The following is a 23,691-nucleotide window of genomic DNA, read 5'->3' as shown; positions in this document are numbered from 1 at the left end:
GCTAGCTTGAATAATTCCTGTGGGATCTGGGCCTGTCCTAGTTGTCTGGTACCTGGCTGTGGTTTGACCTAGGACCAAGGAGAAATACTGACTTGGTATAATGAGAGTTAGATAGAGATAGTTTCGGAGTATGGGCTCTGGATCACAGGGGAGAGGTAAATAACTGATAGTTAGCCTGGACCTATAATTAATCGATGCTGGGACTTCCCAGTGGTAAAGAATCTGCCTTCCAATTCAGGGGACATGGGTTCAGTCCCTGGTCAGGTAGCTAGGATCCCACATGCTGTGGGGTTTCTTAGCCCACATGCCACATCTAGAGAGAAGCCGTTGCATCACAATGAACGATCCCACATGTCAGTCACAGGGAAGATCCTACATGCCGCAGCTAAGACCCGACACAGCCAAATAAATAAATAAAATGAATACATATTTTTAAAAGATCAGTGCTGAGTAGACAAATGCAGAATCTAAGAAAACTCAGGACACCATATTATGGGTATAACTTAAGATAACCAGTAACTTAATTTAGATCTGGTCATGACAGGATTTACAGTTGAATTGCTTTGTCTCTAAGTGAACACTGATTTATTTACTGTCTGACTCGTAGCACAAAGAACACAAGCCCTACCAAACGATGCTGGTATTGGGCAGTCAAAAGCTCACGGAACTGAGGGATTCCATTTGCTGTGTCAGTGACCTCCAGATTGGTGGGGAATTGAGCAACACTCCTGACCAGGCTCCTGAGAACATCAGCAAAGTAAGGTGATTTTTAAAATTTCTAACCATCATAGAACAGGAGGAAATAATAATCTTAAGCTAAGGAAACAGGATTACAGGCTCATAAGCATTCCAGTCAATGCTTTCTTCTGTGCCATTCCATCAAGCTTATCCCTTCTTTTTATCATCAAGACCTTTTCAAAGATGAGGCTATATTTGGTTTTGATTTCATCTCCCATTTATTTCTCAACCATTCTTTGTACACTCTTCTTTCTGAGGGTACAGTACCAACCAATAGGTCTCGTTTGCATCTGCATACAACTTGACCTCACTGTAGCATTGGAGTTTGCTGTTCACTCTCTCTTCTTTCAAACTCTGTATGAGTTTGTCTGTCATAACTGACCCTAGCAGAGGGTTGGAGTCCGCCCAAGAGCATCACTGCCCACAGAAGAACCTTTCAACCCAAGGACGGAAGCAAACAGGGACATACCCTGTGACACTAGGCCTTACTTCCCAGGGTGCTGCTCTCAAAAGGACAGAGAAATCTTCCATACTCACTGAAACAGGATAGAAAGGCAGACGGGCCACCCACAGTTTTCAGAAGGGATTGCTTACTCAATAATGTAGTAGGGCCTGGATCCTTCTGAATTTCATCACAGAGCAAGCTTGACGCAATTCTGTTAGCTGGTACAACTCTGGCAGAGGACCTCAGATTTACTGGCATATTTAAGAGGGACAGCATCTCCTGTAGGTCACTAAAAAGCCCTTTGGAACAATTAGAATGGTAATAGAGTTTGGACGTGAACCATCAGAATCTCTTTTTTTGCTCGTTCCTTTATCATCAGCCACATAAATGCCGTTATAACTTAGGTCTCATCTTAATTCTTATTCTAAATTCATCTCCTGGGCTTTCCCCCCAGTTTTAATTTTAATGGTTTTAAGTATACTCCAGTCTTTATGAATCTCTTTCTCCCTTGGTTTCCAGAGTCATTCTTTTTAAGTGTCTTCTGGACATTCTTACTTAGCCTCAGTGCTGCATGGCGTTTTTACCACCTCTGTGTTCTTGGTACACCCTTCCACTTTTCAAGGGAACTGTTTTGTTCCTTCTGAAACTGCCAACATCTTTTCCTCATCGCTCCCCTTCAGCTGCTGTTTATTTCACTGAGAAAATAAGTTATCAGAAAAGAGTTTCCCGTCATCTCTCACCCCCACTTACCCGTCTGCCCACGCATTCTCCTTCCCACCTGTGACACTGGATGGGTTAAAACTGCTGCTGTCAAAGGCCAGTCTCGGTGTCTGCTCGATTCCAACCCCACTGTATAACCAAGGACTTTGTTCTTGACTGTCCCCTTTTTCCCTGCATCTTCAGCTTTTCCCTTCTGTTGCCTGTCCCATCAGTACACAAATAGGCTGTAATATCTCCTATCCTAAAACCTTCTCTTGCCATGCATCTTCCTCTGGCTGCCATCTCATTTTTCTGTTTTCTTCTCATTAAACTGACTCAAGAATTAGGAATTAATAATAGTGCCTCAGCTCATTGTTTCTCTTTTTCTCTCCCCTTTGTCTTACACGCACTCTTGTTCATCACCACTCCGCCAAAATCACTTCATTGTTGTCATCACAGATTGATTTCTCATCTTACTTCATCTCTCATCAGCACATGACACAAGCGAATATTCCTTCCTCCTTGAACCACTTTCTTAACTTGGCTTTGAAGACACTACACCCGCCTCATTTTCTTCCTATCCGACTGACTTTTTAACTCCTCTGCTGGATGCTTCTGATCCTCCTAACTGGTGAATCTTACTAAGCCCTTTGAATCAAGGTGAACTTGTCCAGATTCCTAGTCCAAATTTGTTATCTCCAATCTCAGTATCTCCAAACTCCAGATTTATTTTTCCCAACTGCCTCCTTGACCATTACTGAACATCTAATAGCCACTTTAAACCTAATATGTTCAGAAACAGACTCTAGTTCTCTCTTCCTCCTCAAATCTGTACCTTCCCCAGTGTTTCCATCTCAGTAAATATGCTCATTCTACACCTGGTTACTTAAACCAAAAGCCTTGGAATCATCTTTGCCTCCTTTTCATCCCACATGGAAGGCGTCAGCAAGTGCTTTGGCTCTACTTTCAAATTTTGTTTAGTATCTGCCCATACATCTGCTTCACAGGTTGCAGACTGAAAAGCCACCACCAACTCTTGCCTGAACTGTGGAGTAGCCTCGTGACCATTCCTGCTGCTCCCTTTCACACTTCTGTTTATCCTTTACACCAAGCCACAGTGGTCCTCTAAAGTATTAGGCAGCCCCTATTGCTTTTTGACTTGAAAGTCTATAGAGGCTTCCTCCTATATCTAGAATAAAATACAAAGTGCTTTCTGTGGTCCTGTCTGCCTCTGGACTTTATATCCTAGCACCCTCTTTGTCACTTGTTGCCTTCACACCACGAGCCATTCTTGCTCTTTTTCATATATGCCAAGCAGGGTCCTGCTCAGAGCCTTTGTTTCTCTTGTTTCCTCACCTGAGGTATGGTTATTCACCCAGGTGTTCAGATGGCTCACTTCCTCATTTCTTCATGTTTCTGATGTTGCCTTGACAAAGAAATCTTTTCCTCTCTTCCCCAGACTTGCTAATGGCACTACCTAATGTTAAGTTATATGTTTGTCTCGAACCATGAGGATAGGGGCTTTGTTTTAGGAATACAGGAATACAGAGGAATTTAGAAATTAGGAATACAGAGGTGTATTTCTGTGATGATGTGTGGCACAGAGTAAAAGGTCAAATCCTTGTTGAATAAATAAATGAACAAGAATACCTCAAGCTCAACGTTTAGTCTTGAACTCATTACTCTACCATCTCCCTTTTTCTTCAGATGAAACTCTGCTTTTCCATTCCTCTTTATTCTGCCTTAATAATTCCAGACTCTTGTTTCCACTGCTGTGTGCTTTAGTTTGGGCCCTCAGCATTTTCTCCAGGAACTATTATAGAGACTTCTTTACTGGTTTTCCCACCTTGCTACTGCTAAGTCACTTCAGTCGTGTCCGACTCTGTGTGACCCCATAGACAGAAGCCCACCAGGCTCCCCCGTCCCTGGGATTCTCCAGGCAAGAACACTGGAGTGGGTTGCCATTTCCTTCTCCAATGTGTGAAAGTGAAAAGGGAAAGTGAAGTCGCTCAGTCGTGTCTGACCCATAGCGACCCCATGGACTGCAGCCTACCAGGCTCCTCCATCCATGGGATTTTCTAGGCAAGAGTACTGGAGTGGCTTGCCATTGCCTTCTTTCCCACCTTAAGACTGTCCTATACATGCTACTCAAGATGTCTTTTAAAAACAAATTGAACACCAAGAGGGAACTCTCTGGACATTGGGTGATTGTGATGTATTGGTATAGGTTTATCCTTGCTAACAAATGTACCATTCTGGTGAGTGGTGTTAATAATGCAGGCAGGCCATGCATGTGTGTGGGGGCACAGGCTGTATGGAAAACCTCTACCTTCCTGTTTTATTGTAAACCTAAAACCGCTCTAAAAGAATAAAACATTTAAAAAATTGATCCTGTGATTCTCCAATCCAAACATCTCAGTGGTTCTCCATTGTCTATAGTCCATTCTCCTTAGGCTGACAAATAAGGCCTTCTGTGAAGATGTTTCTCAAGTTAACTTTCTATACTATTCACCCCCCTCCTTTTACACGTTAGGCTTCAGCCACATTGACTTTATCTTCCTCAAGCATACCATACTGTTTTATGCCTCTGAGTGTTTCAGCATGGGTGGGAAGCCCTTGCTCTCACTTATATGAGATTGTTCTTGATGGTCCTCTGTTTGCCACTCTGGCATGTTTAATGCATCGATTCTAATGCTTTATAATAATATGCGATATTATTTGATACGTTTGTCTGCCCCACAAGCCTGGCTGTGTTCCAGTCTTTTTGGTGACTCATGGAGAGCAGCATACTTCCTGATTACATTGAAAATGGTTCTAAGATACTGGGGTTCTTCAGGTTTGTCAGCTTGGTGCTTTTGAAAGTAAACACTAAACAGAAACAAGTGGAATCTCAAGGGTGTATGCACACTAGGAAATAAAAGGTTTATCTTTTATTTTTAAGGAGAAGCAATCTTTTGCAAAGTTTCTCTACCCTGTGAGAAAAAAAACAAGGTACAGCTATAAGTTTATAAGATCAGTTTAATAAGAAAAATATGAATTCACCCTTCTTCTTTCATCCGTGTGATAACTGCTTGAAGCAGTGAGTCAGATCTGGGAATCAGTCTTAGCTCCAGGAACCCTGGAGAGTGTTTTTAACCAGACTTGTTTAGTTTATTGTGTTTGTACATCGGTGCTCATGCCTTCAGCAGCTTTCTAACCAGGGAATTAAATGACCCATAGTCCTATTTTTAACTGTTTACACATCTGCTTTTACATGGTTTCTCCATCTTCCATGTATTAAAATGATATCCTCTTATTATTTAGCACTATCATGTGCCAGTTGTATAATACACTAGTTGATAGCTCAGTATCTTTGGAAAGAATATCACCATTTTACAGGTAAGAAAAAGGTGGTCAGATCATTGTCGTAAGTTAACCCTGTTGGGTAAGCAGTGGTGGAGGCTAGTTTCAGACCATTGTCAACTTGCCTTCGAAGCTCCATGTGTGTTCTTTGCCATGTTGGCACTATGCCTGGCTTTAGACATCTTTCCCCTACCCTTTTGTTTGGTGAACAAGCACTGCATGAAAACGTGAGCTATGCTGGTTAAGGGCAAGGTTCTAGTACATGTGCTTTGTAGAATCTTTGCCTGTTCAGGGACCTGTTTCATTTGTCTCCTTGTTCTCCAACTATGTTTTTAGAAAGGTGAACTCATATAATTAAATGAAATTTTCCTGATGCTAATAATTGTTTGATCTGTGGAAAAATTTTTATTTCATTGATTAACATTTGTATTTTATGATTTTTTTTTTAAGTTTACACACACAAAAAAGACAGGCATATATGTATGGCCAAGTCCATTCGCTGTTCACCTGAAACTCACAATATTGTTAATTGGCTATACCCTCATATGAAATAAAAAGTTTAAAAAAAAGAAAGAAGAGAGAGAATCGTATAATGAGCCCTTATGTACCCATTATCCAACTTCAGCACTTCTCAGCATTTTGCCAGAATTATTTCATATGTTTACCCCATGCCATTGTCACATCTAACAAACTGAAAATAAGTCCTTACGTTGTAATGATTTTTTTTTAACAGGGAGATGTTTGGCTTGTATTTTACTGGTAATCATGGAATAAATTATTTACTTGCAGGTCTCGTAGCTGAGAAAATAACAATCTTTATTCCAGTCAATAAGCAGGACTTACATAAAATACTTTCCTTGAGTAATTTGGTGTCTGAGAGGACTAGGAGAACTGGGCCGGGGTATTTAAATCTTTTTTAAAAGCCATGTCTAAAATGTAATGTGTTTTGCTAATGTTTGTTTTAGACTCTAGTACTTCAGGAATGAAGTAAATTTTAAAAATATGTGTATACCTAAAGCAACTAGAAAAGGAAGAAATGAAGAACCCCAGGGTAAGTAGAAGGAAAGAAATCATAAAAATTAGGGCAGAAATAAATGCAAAAGAAACAAGAGACCGTAGCAAAAATCAACAAAGCTAAAAGATGGTTCTTTGAGAAGATACATAAAATAGACAAACCATTTGCCAGACTCATCAAAAAACAAAGGGAGAAGAATCAGATCAACAAAATTAGAAATGAAAATGGAGAAATCACAACAGACAACACAGAAATACAAAGGATCATAAGAGACTACCATCAGCAACTATGCCAATAAAATGAACAAATTGGAGGAAATGGACAAATTCTTAGAAAAGTATAACTTTCCAAAACGGAACCAGGAAGAAATAGAAAATCTTAACAGACTCATCACAAGCACAGAAATCGAAATTGTAACTAGAAATCTTCCAGCAAACAAAAGCCCAGGACCAGATGGCTTCACAGCTGAATTCTACCAAAAATTTAGAGAAGAGCTAACACCTACCCTACTCAAACTTTTCCAGAAAATTGCAGAGAAAGGTAAACTTCCAAACTCATTCTATGAGGCCACCATCACCCTAATACCAAAACCAGACAAAGATGCCACAAAAAAAGAAAACTACAGGCCAATATCACTGATGAACGTAGATGCAAAAATCCTTAACAAAATTCTAGCAACAGAATCCAACAACACATTAAAAAAGATCATAATCATGACCAAGTGGGCTTTATCCCAGGGATGCAGGGATTCTTTAATATCCACAAATCAATCAGTGTGATACACCACATTAACAAATTGAAAGATAAAAAGCATATGATTATCTCAGTAGATGCAGAGAAAGCCTTTGACAAAATTCAACATTCATTTATGCTAAAAACCCTCCAGAAAGCAGGCATAGAGGGAACATACCTCAACATAATAAAAGCCATATATGATAAACCCACAGCAAACATCCTCAACGGTGAAAAATTGAAAGCATTTCCCCTAAAATCAGGAACAAGACAAGGGTGCCCACTCTCACCACTACTATTCAACATAGTTTTGGAAGGTTTAGCCACAGCAATCAGAGAAGAAAAAGAGATAAAAGAAATCCAGATTGGAAAAGAAGTAAAACTCTCACTGTTTGCAGATGACATGATCCTCTACATAGAAAACCCTGAAGACACCATCAGAAAGTTACTAGAGCTAATCAATGAATATAGTAAAGTTGCAGGATATAGAATTAACACACAGAAATCCCTTGCATTCCTATACACTAACAATGAGAAAACAGAAAGAGAAATTAAGGAAACAATTCCATTCACCATTGCAACGAAAAGAATAAAATACTTAGGAATAAATCTACCTAAAGAAACAAAAGACCTATATATATATATATAATATATATATATATAACTATAAAACACTGATGAAAGAAATCAAAGATGACAAATAGATGGAGAAATATACCATGCTCATGGATCAGAATAATCAATATAGTGAAAATGAGTATACTACCGAAAACAATCTATAGATTCAATGCAATCCCTATCAAGCTGCTGCTGCTGCTGCTGCTGCTAAGTCACTTCAGTCATGTCCGACTTTGTGTGACCCCATAGACAGAAGCCCACCAGGCTCCCCCATCCCTGGGATTCTCCAGGCAAGAACACTGGAGTGGGTTGCCATTTCCTTCTCCAATGTGTGAAAGTGAAAAGTGAAGTTGCTCAGTCGTGTCCGACCCTTAGTGACCCCACGGACTGCAGCCTACCAGGCTCCTCCATCCATAGGATTTTCTAGGCAAGAGTACTGGAGTGGCTTGCCATTGCCTTCTCCACCCTATCAAGCGACCAACGGTATTTTTCACAGAACTAGAACAAATAATTTCACAATTTGTATGGAAATACAAAAAACCTCAATTAGCCAAAGCAATCTTGAGAAAGAAGAATGGAACTGGAGGAATCAACCTACCTGACCTCAGGCTATACTACAAAGCTACAGTCATCAAGACAGGATGGTACTGGCACAAAGACAAATATAGATCAACGGAACAAAATAGAAAGCCCAGAGATAAATCCACACACCTTTGGACACCTTATCTTTGACAAAGGAGGCAAGAATATACAATGGAGAAAAGACAATCTCTTTAACAAGTGGTGCTGGGAAAACTGGTCAACCACTTGTAAAAGAATGAAACTAGAACAGTTTCTAACACCATACACAAAAATAAACTCAAAATGGATTAAAGATCTAAATGTAAGACCAGAAACTGTAAAACTCCTAGAGGAAAACATAGGCAAAACACTCTCTGACATAAATCACAGCAGGATCCTCTATGACCCATCTATCAGAGTAATGGAAATGAAAGCAAAAATAAACAAATGGTACCTAATTAAGAAGCTTTTGCACAACGAAGGAAACTAAGCAAGGTGAAGACAGCCTTCAGAATGGGAGAAAATAATAGCAAATGAAGCAAGTGACAAAGGATTAATCTCAAAAATATACAAGCAGCTCCTGTAGCTCAATTCCAGAAAAATAAACCCAATCAAAAAATGGGCCAAAGAACTAAACAGACATTTCTCCAAAGAAGACATACGGATGGCTAACCAACACATGAAAAGATGCTCAACATCACTCATTATCAGAGAAATGCAAATCAAAACACAATGAGGTACCATCTCACGCCAGTCAGAATGGTTGCTATCCAAAAGTCTGCTGCTGCTGCTGCTGCTGCTAAGTCACTTCAGTCGTGTCCGACTCTGTGTGACCCCATAGACAGAAGCCCACCAGGCTCCCCCGTCCCTGGGATTCTCCAGGCAAGAACACTGGAGTGGGCTGCCATTTCCTTCTCCAATGTGTGAAAATGAAAAGTGAAAGTGAAGTCGCTCAGTCATGTCCGACCCTTAGCGACCCCACAGACTGCAGCCTACCAGGCTCCTCCATCCATGGGATTCTCTAGGCAATAGCACTGGAGTGGCTTGCCATTGCCTTCTCCATCCAAAAGTCTACAAACAATAAATGCTGGAGAGGGTGCGGAGAAAAGGGAACCCTCTTACACTGCTGGTAGGAATGCAAACTAGTACAGCTACTATGGAGAACAGCATGGAGATGCCTTAAGAAACTGGAAACAGAACTGCCATGCGACCCAGCAATCCCACTGCTGGTCATACACACCAAGGAAACCAGAACTGAAAGAGACACATGTACCCCAGTGTTCATCGTAGCACTGTTTATAATAGCCAAGACATGTAAGCAACCTAGATGTCCATCTGCAGACGAATGGATAAGAAAGCTGTGGTACATATAAACATTGGAATATTACTTAGCCATCAAAAAGAATGCATCTGAATCAGTTCTCTTGAGGTGGATGAAACTGGAGCCTATTATACAGAGTGAAGTAAGCCAGAAGGAAAAACACCAATACAGTATACTAACGCATATATATGGAGTTTAGAAAGATGAGAACGATGACTCTGTATGTGAGACAGCAAACGAGACACAAATGTGTAAAACAGTCTTTTGGACTCTGTGGGAGAAGGCAAGGGTGGGTTGATTTGAGAGAACAGCTTTGAAACATGTATATTATCATATGTGAAATGGATTGCCAATCCAGGTTTGATGCATGAGACAGTGTGCTCGTGGCTGGTGCACTGGGACGACCCTGAGGGATGGGATGTGAAGGGAGTTGGGAGGGCAGTTCAGGATGGGGAACACATGTACACTCATGGCTGATTCATGTCAATGTATGGCAAAAACCACTATAATATTATAAAGTAATTAGCCTCCAATTGAAACAAATTAATTAAAAAGAAAAGAAAAAAAAGAAAATATTCCTTTTACTCAATCCTATTAATAAAGATTTTAAGAGTAAAATAAAAATATGTGTATAAAATCAGAGTCATTTTCTGCTCAGGTTTTGTTTTTTTTTCAGATAGCTAGTTTGGGTTTATTTTTATTTGTTTTTTAATTGTTCTTCAGGTTTTAATGTCTGATCTATTGACCTTTTTAATGCTGCTCAGATTAGAAGATCTCTTTTTTGTCAGTAATCCCTTAAAAGAACTCAGGCTTCCCTAGTGACTCAGTGGTAAAGAATCCACTTGCCAGTGCAGGAGATGGGAGTTCAATCCCTGGTCAGGAAGAGACACTGGAGAAGGAAATGGCAACCCACTCCAGTATTCTTGCCTGAGAAATCCCATGGACAGAGGAGCCTGGCGGGGCTACAGTCTGGGGTTGCAAAGAGTTGGACATAACTTAGTGACTAAACAACAACAAAGAGGAACTTTAAGACAATACTTTATGCATATATTATTGTTCTTTATTGTAAGTAAAGCCTTGGTATAGGAAGAATGGTAACATAAATTTAAGTTGTAAAACCTTTCCTACCCAAGCTTATCTGACATTTCTTTCACCCATTACCATTTTCCTCCTAGCAGATCTTAGCAATGTTCCTGAGGTTCTGATGTTCCAGACTTGAATATCAGCAAGAGAATAAATGACTATTAGATACCTAAAATGACATATAAATGACTTTGTTAAATGATCATACTGGTTATCCATAGTTACTTTGATAGATCTTTAGGTTACCTTAGATTAATAGTGTAAATGACTTCTTGCACTAATTTTTCCATATCAGTTGGTAATTTCCCTCCCTTGGAACTTAATGTGAAGTTCTATATGTTATATATACTAAATTTTGTTTTGTTTCCGAAATAAGGCAGTAGTGATTCTTTCAGAGTCTTAAAGTAGCTGACAAAATAGGGAAACTAGTTAGGATCTCTGGTTACCATTAGAAATGAAAGTTAACTATTATTGAGATTACTCTCACCTATCCATTTATGTAATAAGGAAGATTTTTGTTCTTTTAGACTTCCCTTTCTAATTAATAATTAAACCAAAGGTTTTAAGTTGCCTGAATCACTTAATGTGAAGTTCTATATGTTATATATACTAAATTTTGTTTTGTTTCCGAAATAAGGCAGTAGTGATTCTTTCAGAATCTTTATTTTGGATCGCAGCTTACCTCTTTGAGGGTTTAGAAGTATGGTAAGTGGTGGATTTTGTGTTATAGTCGGCAGGCATGGCATTATAGTATATTATATCCTTTTATCTCTGCAACCACATGGGAAGAAGGTGTTGGCTTTACTCAGATTTTACATGAGGAAAGTCAGGAGATTGAGTAGTCTGAGAAGAAACAGTGCAGCCAGTCTTAGAAGGGTATCTGACGTCAGTGCCAGGTGAGCTGCAAATAGAGGAATAAAGAAAAATAAGAGAGAAAAATCAAATCCTCAAAGAAGTAGGAGAGAAATTAGGCCATCTTAGTGTAATATTTTTTAATGCCTGAAGCTTACATAACTTTTATAAAGTTCCTAAACTGTTTTTGATTCTCACCACAGTCCTATAAGATAGCGTGCATGACAGATATTCTCGTTGTACAGGTGAGGAAACTGAGGTCTGAGCAGTAAGTGTAGGTTAAGGGAAAAGACCCTCTTCTGACCCTCACCCAGGCGTGTAATTCCAAGCAAATGGTGAAGGACAAGCTCAACAGAGGGGGTTGGGGAAAATACTGGTGCCTGAGCCAGATCCTCAGAAATTTTCACTGAATGGATCTGAGGTGAGCCTTGGTCTTTGGTATTTTTGTGATTCTGTTAGGAGGCCAGAATTGAGACCACTGCCCCAATACAACGTGTGGTAGTGTGAAAGTTGAAACCTGAGGTTCTATGGTACTTTGGGCAAGGTTGCTTCAGGAAGAATAGATATTCACATTCTGCTTGCCTACAAGTTATTTGAAAATAGAAGGAGAGAATTTTTATAAAAACCCACTGAAAGTACAAAAAAGGGTAGGTAACATAACTCCATGATCATTGTCGTCATCACTGACGAAACATCCGCCAGGCGACTTTTGTTTAGTTTTCAGTTCTGGTATCTAAAGTAATTGTCACTGCTGTGTACGCATATCATAAAATAATATTGACACTTATTTTTAATTGGGTTCCTTTCATGAATCTCAGGACAGCATAGAAATTTAAACCAAACCTAGAGATTAAAACAGCAATAGGAAGGAATTGAAAATAGTAGCAAGGATTGTATCTGTGTCTTTATCCCTGATAACCAAGATAATACCTTATCACATAGGAGGTTCCTGTTAAATATTAATGAGCTGAGCATATTCTGTGAAGGTGCATGAAATTACTGTAAAATGTACTAGTGTGATTTTATGACATACAAATTTGGAATTAATACTTAGAACAATTTTATGATGATTAATACTGAATTTTTTCTCAATACCATCTGTTTTCTTTTAGGACCTATACAAATCAGCCTTCTTTTATTTTGAAGGAACATTTTATAACGATAAAAGATACCCTGAGTGCAGAGATCTGAGCAGGTATAGTTTGCAAAAATCTTCTCAAAGTCTTTGCTATTTCTCATCAAAATAGGGTTATCTCCACAAGTCCTATTATTGGTGTGTTAAAGATCTTTGCCAAGGAATTATTTTGTTAGATTGTTTTATTAGTTTTCAGATTAAAAAGTCTCTTTCAAATTTTAAAAATATTTTCAAAGTTATTTCATTCAGTTGGCCTAGGTTATAGTAAGTTAATCAAATTTTTACCACTGTAAGAAAATTTTTTTACCAAAGACATACATAGATCATTTCAAGATCTTTGCCAGCTGTCTAAACTTAAAAAAAAAAAAAAACTACTGTTTCAGAAATTATAGTTTATCTTGAGTCTTATATATAACATCTGGAAAAAAGTAAATTCTTTAACACTTTATTAATCTCTGTTCTTCATATTTAGGTAGTAGTAAATTCACTTTTTTTTTGACTTGTCAGGTGTATACTGTTTGTCCTAGGTGAGTGGATATATATAAGTTGTTTATATAACATGAAAAATCTATGTCTGACATCATGCTGTCTACATAAAAGTATTACCGTACTTTTATTACTGGTGTCCTGACAACTGGACTATGTATATATGTATAGTTTTTCTGAGTGTTTATATAAACTCTTTCATTCTCTTCCATTATAACCACTTGTATCTATATTCTAACGCAGCAGTTCTCAAACTTGGTCTCCACTCCTTCATACTGTAAATAATTGACTCCAAAGAGCTGTTATGTGGGTTATAGCTGTAAATATTCACCATACTAGAAATCAAAACTAGGAAATATTTTAAAATACTAACTTAAATAATCTGGGCTTCCCTGGTGTTCCAGTGGTTAAGAATCTGCCTTGCAATGCAGGGGACACCAGTTCAATCCCTGGTCTGGGAAGATCCCACATGCCACAGGGCAACTAAGCCCCGTGTGCCACAGCTAGTGAGCCTGCGCTCTGGATTCCAAATGCTGCAACTGCTGAGCCCACATGCCCTAGAACCCATGCTCTGCAACATGAGGAGCCCACACACAACTAGAGAGTAGCCCCTGCTCTCTCCAACCAGAGAAAGCCCGTGTAGCAATGAAGGCCCAGTGCAGCCAAAAATAATCATCATTAAATAGTCCAATTACAGTTACCTTTAATAACATTTTTATGAAAAATAACTTTTCCAAACAAATAGAAGAGTGATGTTATACATTTTCCATTCAATCTTAAGTGAACATCACTTCGCCTCCTGAAAGCTGGTATTTGAGAGAAAAACAGTTAAAAGGGCAAATAACATTTTAGGATTACTGCAAAGATATTTTTTACCTCATCCACCTCCCTGGGGGTTTCAGGACCTTACTTTGTGAACTTGCTGCTCTCATGGATACAGAAAAATTCAAGTTCCTTCCTACTTGGCAACATGTATCAACCACTCTGATTTTTGCCTCAAGATGGTAATGTCCAATTAATTGGGTGAGCCAGCTTTTGTGAAATACTGCAGTTGCAAACTGTTTGGAGCAATGATACATCCTTGCCTTTTTCCTCCTCAGAACCATCATTGAGTGGTCAGAGTCACATGATAGAGGCTATGGAAAGTTTCAGACTGCTAAGATGGAAGACTTCACCTTCAATGACTTGTATATTAAAGTGGGTTTTCCTTACTTATACTGTCACCAGGGAGACTGTGAACACGTTGTTGTCATTACTGACATAAGGTAAGCAGCAGCACTCAGAACATTTATCCTATTTCACAGTACAAAACCATGGGTAGATTTGTTTGAAATAAGAGGAATAAAAGAAATGATCACTGCAGCTTGACTCAGGAGCAGCAAAACTGTTTGCTTTTTCTACAATGACCAACTCTGCATCTGCATCTTGTCCTCTAGAAAATCTGTAATAAATAACCAGTGTGAGCCATTTGAAATGGTTGAACTCTTTGTAACGCCACGGTCTGTCCATGGAATTCTCCAAGCAAGAATATTGGAATGGGTTCTCTGGAATACCCCCATGTTGTATCTCTGAAGAAGATCCCTTCTTCAGGGAATCTTCTTGACCCAGGGATCAAACCCAGGTCTCTTGCATTGCAGGCAAATTCTTTACCATCTGAGCTACCAGGGAAACCCTATTTGAAATGGTAGAATATGCCAAAAATCAAGAATAACTGAAGCGCCTCCTGCCCAAAGACAGTGTATGACTTCTGAGAGTCTCCATGGGTCCCCTCCTCCATTAAAAAATACTAAAATTATATTTTATCACAGTGCTGGTATAAAGACAAATATAATACAGGCTATATTTCTGCTATAAAAATATTTAGGGGTTAGAAATCTGTACTCTTAAAATATCATTTGTGTATTGGACAGCTGTTATTCAAGTAGTAATCATCCATTTTGTATTTCATATAGACCCTTTGCTTTGCAAACCTGCACATGTATTTCTGGGTTTCTTTTCTTTTTTCCAGAATTTGAAGGAAATAAAAGGGAACTGGAGGAAGAGAAGAATAATTCTAATGTTTGACAAATATGAAGACTTACTGCTTTGATAAAGATTTTGAGTAGGAAGGACTTAAGTAGTCTAAAATGAGAGTTAGGGATTATAAAGTTTGTGTAGCTAGTATCTCTAATGAATAAAGCTTTTCACTTCCTTATTAGGAAATCTCTGTTTATGAAAGACTATCACAGTATAGGAATAAGTTCTGCTTGATCCTTGGTCTTGGTTTGATTTCTTCTGAGAGACAGTGAAGATGTTCTTACGGAGCAATGACCCATGCTGATGGCTTTCCCTTTTTTCTTTTTTTGGTTTTAGTGACCAGTCTCCAAAAATTTACTTCCCATGCCCTCATTCTCAGGAACTTACTTTGTGTAAAGTACTCTTAACTTTACACAAAGAGTAAACCTTGAAAAAGGAAAACATGGAATGCAAAGCAGGATAGATAGGACATAAAAGGAACTCTCAGAATGATAGCTGTAGAGCAGGCTAGAGAACAGCTTAGTCCAGACTGGAGCTAGACCCAAGGATTCAGGAAGCATGTCCCAAGACTGCTAGACCTCCCACTGGTGTATGGTCCATGTGAAGAGCATGATCCCATTCTGTCAGCAAATAGGGAACTGATTTAGTGACAGGTACACTGAAACCTAATAAGGAAATGCAAACATGAGAGAATTAGTAGCTAGAAAACAAGTGTTACATGAGAAAATGAACCTATAGTCAGTTGTGTGGTTTAGGGAGATGTTTAAGTCATTAGTCATAATTTAAACATTAAATATCTATTTAACCAAAGTTTAGTAGTTCTGTTGAAAAGCTGTATTAAAAAGAGGCAGTTAAATGAATGGAAAACAGTTGCCTCTTAGGAAGAATTGCTGAAGGAAGAGCAAGCAGCGCTCATAAACCTCATAGATTTATAGGACTTTTCTAAGTTTTATATAAGCTGTTCTGTTTGCTCTTTACTCAGAGAAGGGGGAATATGCCTCAGAATAGGCAACTTAGAAGAGCGATTTTCACTTACTAAGCATTTGCTATGTAGAACTTTCCTAAGCAGTTTTTAAATTTAATTGACTACAAGTAGTTCTTACTTCAGTTGGTAAAGAATCCACCTGCAATGCAGGAGACCCTGGTTCAATTCCTGGGCTGGGAAGATCCCCTGGAGAAGGGAAAGGCTACCCACTCTAGTATTCTGGCCTGGAGAATTCCATGGACTGTAAAGTCCATGGGGTTGCAGAGTAGGACACAACTGTGTAACTTTCACAAGTAATTTTTATCTTACAGGAGGATTTAATCATTCATTGCTATCCCATAGTTTAATAGTTGGTAAGCTATCAAGTTTATTAATCATTTTCTGATGGAGGACAGGGAGGCCTTCATCTTGGAAAGACATGGCTGCCGTCCATGGGGTCACAGTCAGACATGACTTAGCGAATGGTGAAGTTAATATAGTGCTATCCTTTGTTACTGGGGGAAAAATAAAATCAAATTTTGTAATTCTTAAGAGGTTTTTAGAATACTGTTGTACATGCCCTTCATTTACCAAATGACAAAGTGGGGGGGTCCAGTATGGTTAAGGATTTATCCAAACCCACTAAGCTGATTAGTGGTGTTTCCATTAGTGACTTTCCATTTTTAAAATTTCTTAATTCTGATACTTAAAACTAAAATCCTACCAATTCACATTATACCAAAGCCAGATTTGGATATTCAGTAAAGGAGTTTTTTTTTTTTTAATTAAAAAGTGCCATGTTTCTAATTCAAAACCACTTAGTCTGTCTGTAGCACTGAGTACAGTTTCTCAAACTGTGTTCCATAAAAAAAGTACTAAGTAAACAAAGCAAGGATTTGAAGAAATTCACCCAGGCAATGCTGCCTACAGCATTTCCCTCTGAGGGTCACAGTGTACATGGCCCTAAAGAGATTTGGGAAACTTCACAGAAAAGAAAATAGTGTTTAATCCCAAATGTCTTTTGGAGAAAGTGTTTTATGGAACACAACAAATTGAAAATATACCTACTGTGTTCTTCATTTTGAGGTAAGGATGTATTTCATTACAGATCACAAAAATTTGCACATCATTTATTTTTTCATGTACAAAAGGCTTGTGCATCATGATGACTGCCTGGATAAGACACTTTATCCCCTTCTTATCAAGAAGCATTGGCTCTGGACCAGAAAGTGTTTTGTCTGTAAAATGTTCACAGCTCGGTAAGTGATTCGACTTTTTTCCTTGGGAAGTATTGGTTTTCTGTAGTGAAGCACTTTCAACTTTTGGTATTTCTGCTTTTTTTCTGTTTGGAATTGAGAACTTATACTTTGGTATATAAATAAAGAGTTTTATCTAGTTAGAAAGCACTACAAATACTAGTACAAATCAGTTTAAGCTACAGCTGTGTTTTTAAACAATAAGCAATTGAATTAGGTATAATAGCAGCCTGGGGACTAGGTCAGACTTTATAGTTTGGTTGATAACTTATGCTGGATAATGTCATCAGGGAGCCAGGTTCTCTTTCTGCCTCTTGTCAGCAGTTTCCAAAATGGCTTCATCCATAGCTTCTCCATGATAAAAATAATACTTCGTCTCATTTTTAATGATGTCAAAATATGGTTTTATATAATTTTGTGGATTTGCATGTTTAGATTATGTTTAATTGTGAATCACTCATAAAACCATCCAGAGGAAAAGGGAAGAATTTAGTTCATTAGTGTGTTTTGGGTTCCCCACCACCACATGCTTTTCAAAACATTCCATGAGATGCACAATTCAGATAGACGGAAAAATACCATTTTCACTTAATGTGACATCCTGGTTAACAAAATCTCAGTTGACTAATAGTTACCCACATTCCTATTTGCATACCCTCTGTATACAACATTTTATCCTAAACTCTCGGTTATGTTTGAAGGCTAAGTGTGTCATTCAAGTGTATGATACTTTCAAATATGGATTTATATTCTTTTCTACTTACCTTTAAGGAGAAAGCTTTCAGATGCCTTGTAGAATATTGGTAGTGTTCTGTCTGTACCTATATATGTGTACACAATATTATATAAAGGATTATACTGTGTAAATAAGATAGAATAAGGCAATTGTGGGAATGTTACCTATACATATTACTGCAGCACATTAAAGCATGAAAAAATTGATTGTAATGATGTACATCTTTTTTAACTACAGATGGGTGACGAACAATGACAGTTTTGCACCACAGGACCCATGTTTCTTTTGTGATGTTTGCTTCCGAATGCTCCACTATGATGCAGAAGGCAACAAACTGGGGGAATTCCTTGCTTATCCCTATGTTGATCCTGGAACCTTTAATTAATATCCAAAAGTGTACCCTTGTGAAATAACTTGGTTACTTTACTTCTAAGAAATGCCAATGAGGAACAGGATCCACCAGAAACGATTGTCTAAAGTTGTCATCCCTGCAAAAAAAAGTTCAAATCACAGATCTTCTTAAGCAGTCTGAATGTATTTAAATGTTTGAATTAAATTAATATTTATTCCAAAGTATAGTTTCTTGCCCATTTTTAAGTGAGTTGTCTGTTGAGTTGTAGGAGTGCTTTATGTATTCTGAATACAAATCCTTTGTCAGACATAAGTATTCTGGTTTTCTCCCAGTCTGTACTTTGCCTGTTTGCTTTGTCCAGAGGGGTTTTTGCTCATCTACCATTAGCAAAATTCTCCTAAAGATACATCAAGTAATGGAAGTGTTTTGAAAATTCTCTGAATACGAGAGCTACACCCTGTACCATGAGGCTTCCAAGGTAAATATCCTTCAAATATCTGTAATAAAAATGGAGAGGTTAAGAATAAAAGTACTTAATACAGTATTCAGAAGAGCTATTGTGTAATTTTACACTGAACTCTTTTATAATGTTAACAGTTCAAGACTCACTACATGAATAATGAATGTATAAAGAGCTTGGTTATATACTCATAACTTCATAGAAGTAACACTTAAATTGAAGCTTCATTTCTCGACCTGAACTTTTTGGAATCAAATGCTATTAAGTTTAAAATGTATGACAATTTTAATATTTTTATGATTTAAAAAAATAGATTTTCTCTAACATAACCACTGACTTGGACATGGGAAATCAAAATCCCATGGATTGCTGGCTCTGCATTGCTATTGTTTGGCAATAATACCCAGCATTCTATATGCAAAAAGAAAACAACTGTTTTTCTAGCCCAGCTCTTCATTTTTCTGGTACTTTTGTTATGATAATCTAGTTATCCAATTCTCATTTGGGGCCAGAGGACAACTTTGATAATTTTGAGGAAGGTCTAGATCCATCAGAGAAAATTGTAGCTACTTATATTATTTTACTCTGGAAATCTTTTTTGGTGGAAAATTTAATTAATACTTTGCTGGAAATGTATTAAGCAGAATTAAATTTTTTTAAACATTTCAGATGTTTAAAAATGTACTTAAAATTTCACCTTCTGTCTTCTAGGTTGTATTTATATTCAGCTGAATTCTACTTTCCCTTGATGTTTGAGAACATTTACCATATAAATCAAAAACTGATGAAGCCTGTAAGAGGTGTTTAAAAAGTTGACAATAAAATGTCCTGGACTTAAATTCCACTTAAATCAGTGAAGTCAACTGTGGTATGTAGAAGACAATCACCTGTCACCTGTTTTCTAGTGGTTGTATTCACTGGCTCAATCAGTACACCAGAAAATCAGCATAAACTGAGAGGTCCCTTCATGGCTGGCTGTTGACTAAATGTTTGCTTTCATGTTTCCTGCTCAATTTGAACAAATTGAAAATCCTGCTGAGAAACCTGAGATTTATCTAATTCCTTAAAAGTTCCACAGGTAAAAATGAATTTTTGCTTCCTTTATATTTAAACTGCATTCTTCAAGGGTCTCTTTACTTTTCTTTTCATCATTTCATATTCTCAAAACCACAAATTCCAGAAAGTGTATTGTCTTAAAGCAGCATTAATGTATGTGTTGTACCAATCAACTCATTTTACTGGCAGAGAAATTAGAATGTCATTTAAAACGTTATACTGCTATTAAAATTCCTGTTATTTATTGAGATTATTACTCTGTGGTTCTTAAAGTTATCGTCTCCACCAAAGTGTTATCGTCTCCACCAAAGTTACAAAGGCTGAAATACCTATCTTCATTTCCTAATGAGATCTAGAGGAAAAGCAGCTGTACTGTCTTAGAACTTGTCAATGTGCTGCATATACATGTCTCCCATCTAGGTTCATGTTGAAACTCCTAATTTTGAAGTAGGTATAAAAGATGTCTCGAATCAGGGATTTTATAGCTGTAAAGTTCAGTATTAAACACGTAACTGTTAAACTACAAATAACATTTTATCTAATATGTTAAAAATGAATCAATTTTGATACAGTAGTGGGTGGACATGCACGAAATTATTATCCAGAATAATAATTTTAGATACTGAATTATTTTAGACTCAGTATCCTTTAAAGATTACTTGACCTTCTCCTGATCAAACTGCAGTGTTTTTATCATCTCTAAGGTTAGAAAATTACATAGCAGATTATGAATAATTATAAACAAATTATAAACACATTTCTACCTAATATAACTATGGCTTTGTTATTTCCAGTGGATCCTTTCTCTTGCCAATGGGACAAAATAAATTGTGTTAGTGAAGGCTTCAGAGCCTTGTGAAAGCCTTTGTACAGGATTAGATGGCACACCTCATCTTGACCTAACATCTTTAACCAGGTAAGTGTGTTGTGGGTATGCTATAATCAATGCATCAGCAAACTGGGTAAACTCTTAATCATCCTACTATTTGGAAGTCACAGGATATACTAGCAAATATGAGGCTTAAGGTATTCTAGTCAAGCTGTTTACACATACAGTGTTCAGCATCTCCAGTGTGGATACATCTGAAATTTTTCCAAAGCAGCTGAGAAAACATGCAACAATGGATTCTGCTGGGTCACTGAGTAACTACTCTTTGTAAACTTATTTTTAAATTTTACATGGTGGTTTAAAAAAAAAAAAAAGCACAAAATAGATACTGCTTATACATTTAAAAAAACATGCTTGGTTGGGGGCACTAGCTATCTCATTTAAAATATCTCTTCCAGACTTATTCAGCTGTGGAGTTTTGACCAAATACAAATTTAAATTGAGCCAGTGCTCCTGAAGATTGGTAACTGGTCATATGACTTTTCCTTAAGCGTTCTGAGAATGGTTTGTCAATCAGCCTATGAAAACATTTTCCTAAAGAGAAGGCAACTGTGTTTTTAACGCTACATAAATCAGCTGCCTAGAGCAAGGTATCAGACATAAAGTTTCAGAATGACACTGTTATCTCCAGAATTTCAATCGTCTATGGTTTCTTGGTAAAACTATGTAGATCCCTTGGGTCACTAAAGGGCATTTCCTTATTCTTTGTCATTTTGAGCTTATGTTTTAGTAACCTGTATCCCCAAATAATACGGTTTCTATGACTATATTTCTCGTTATATACTGTCTTGGAAGCAAATCTAGAATTCCATCCCACTTTTTTATATGACAAAGAAGTAATTTACTAGTGAAGTTTGATAGAAAAATTCTTTAATCAAAACAAGTTTACATGTTGACACTTATGGCTTAACTAGAATAAATTTGTCCAAGTTTAAATTGTGTAAGGACCAAACAGATATAATAGCCAAGTTCCCTCAGAACAGTGGGTCCTAGTTCCATTGTAAGGCCTCTCAAAAGCAAAACTCCAATTACTGAAATGATTCCAAGTTTTCATCTAAAGATGAAAAAAATTACCCGAGAGGTCAAAGCATACAATGTATGTCACATGCAAACACTGGTATTTAAGCCTTTTTCCCATATTCCTAGTTTCCAAACATGAGAAGCATCTTTTAAGCTACTGCAAACCACCAACTGACCTAGTATTCAAAATATCTTAGAAATCCTGTTTGTTAAGGTTGTTCTTAAAATTTTGTGTTAACCTTTGTTTACTCTGATTTAGTCCATATACATGAAAATCACAGACAACTCCTTTACTTTTGTCTACTGCCTCGGAGTAACTTTTTGCAATCCTGTCACATGTATGCATTAGAAATAAAAATTCCCTTCTCATAGTCATGTTTTCAAATAGGTTTGTTTCCTTAGATAGTATTTTTATTTACTGCAAAAAGTATTATGGATTGCTTTTTTTCCAATTAAAAAAATACTTAACGACTTCTTTAATGAGTGGGACTTTTTAAAAAATTCAGAAACTCGAGACATTTCTCAAAAATAAACTTTTATCATTTAGTTTTCAGTTTCAGCTACTACCGCCTATAAAGGATCTTAAATGATTGAACCCTAAAAGCCAGATTCATTCCTACATACACTCCTGCTTACTGCAGGAAACTCGTGTGACTTTCACTGAATTCTCAGCCACAAAACTAAATTACCTTCAGAAGTTAACATGAGTTTTGCACCTTGTAGAATTGTCAGTTCAATGTCAGTTGGGTATCTAGTTGTCATACAAAAAGGCATACAGACTGCACATTATTACAAAGCAGCAGGATAATGTAGCTCAAGGTAGACTGAGATTAAAGTCAACGTTTGATGAGAGAAAGGAGGGAGTGAGTGCTTGTATAGAAGTAACATTTTATCAACCATAAAAATGCTTAACTTCTACAAAACCCACAACAGTGAAAAGACAGTCTGGTAAATCCAATTTTTGTAAAAACTATGCACAAAACCCACAGTATCTGGGAAAAGAGGAAAAGGTTTATACAAGTAGCAGTTTTAAAAATGTAACTTTTTCCTACTATCAATTACACATTAACATACACACACTAACTGAAAATATACTACAACCGATGTCTGGAAAAGCAGTTTAACATTTCCTAAATGAACTTCCCCTCACATTTACTGTATAATGTAGCTGTTAATACTGCACAAGTACAATTAGCAATGTTTAGTCACTTTTAAACAAAGATAAGGAGATTTCTCCCTCAAAACAAGTTTTAAACATCAAAACCTATGTTTATAAAAATTTAAAACTTTCAGCAGTCTAAATATTTCAAATGAAAACCATTACAAACTTCTCAAATGTTCTTTATATTCCAGGTATGTCAACCTAATTATCTAGTGTAGAATCCTTCAGAGATATTTCAGTCTCTCTCTCTTCACTGGATGGCCTAAAGAAAAGGGAAAAAAAGGTGTGACAACTGGGATTAGGGGGCTTTTGTTCCTCAGGAGAAAAGAAAGATACTACATGTGTGCATTATGTTTTTTTAAATGTTAATTATTTTTTGTTGTAAATTTTATTTTACTATGTTGTGTTTTCTTCCCAAAGTAATATGCAGATCAAGCAAAATTAGTAACTAAAGGGAAGCATCATGGCCCAGGTCCCTTTCTGTCATTTCTAGCTTTAAAGTGTTCTTTAAAGAACATAAAAGTGTATCTATGGTACCGACATATTATATATCTCCAGAAGAGAAAGATTTCACCGATTTCAAAATTAGAAAGGATGCTTGGTTCCAAATCCTTGAAATGTACAGTGGACAAATCAAGATTTGGGTAACTATGGTTCCATATCTAGTTATTTTAGCATGGGTATTATAACACAACCTATGATTCTAGATCTAATTTCTGCATTATTCTGTCAAAAGTCAAGAAAGTGTAGACA

General features: G+C 37.2%; 2 protein-coding genes across 6 annotated transcripts in view; one reads left to right on the top strand and one right to left on the bottom strand.

The window, feature by feature from the left end:
* Positions 1-23,691, top strand: part of SNAPC3 (small nuclear RNA activating complex polypeptide 3) — a 70,222-nt gene that overhangs the window by 19,554 nt on the left and 26,977 nt on the right. Inside the window, exons 5-11 of one of the 5 annotated variants that reach the window (XR_008686232.2) lie at positions 608-757; positions 12,519-12,601; positions 14,128-14,292; positions 17,159-17,266; positions 18,237-18,829; positions 19,523-19,889; positions 20,662-21,505. Coding sequence is in view for 1 of the 5 variants with exons in the window: in XM_055428197.2 (XP_055284172.2) it covers positions 608-757; positions 12,519-12,601; positions 14,128-14,292; positions 17,159-17,266; positions 18,237-18,384 (654 nt within the window). In the remaining 4 variants the exon portion in view is untranslated. Of the gene's footprint in view, positions 1-607; positions 758-12,518; positions 12,602-14,127; positions 14,293-17,115; positions 17,267-18,236; positions 21,506-23,691 lie in introns of those variants that run through there. The other 4 variants (XR_016037804.1, XR_008686233.2, XR_016037805.1 and 1 more) reach the window with 4 other exon arrangements.
* The window catches only part of PSIP1 (PC4 and SRSF1 interacting protein 1), a 37,113-nt gene continuing 36,069 nt past the window's right edge, over positions 22,648-23,691 (bottom strand). The window contains exon 15 of the mRNA XM_055428196.2: positions 22,648-23,200. Coding sequence (XP_055284171.1) covers positions 23,140-23,200 — 61 coding nt within the window. The 3' untranslated portion in view covers positions 22,648-23,139. The remainder of the gene's footprint in view (positions 23,201-23,691) is intronic.

The sequence above is a fragment of the Moschus berezovskii genome, chromosome 7, assembly GCF_049115385.1.
Source record: "Moschus berezovskii isolate FMDL1 chromosome 7, NW_MosBer_1.0, whole genome shotgun sequence".
In the NCBI taxonomy this organism is placed as follows: Eukaryota; Metazoa; Chordata; class Mammalia; order Artiodactyla; family Moschidae; genus Moschus; species Moschus berezovskii.
The sequence above is the reverse complement of the archived record's forward strand: the minus strand, read 5'-3'. Positions and strand labels throughout refer to the sequence as shown.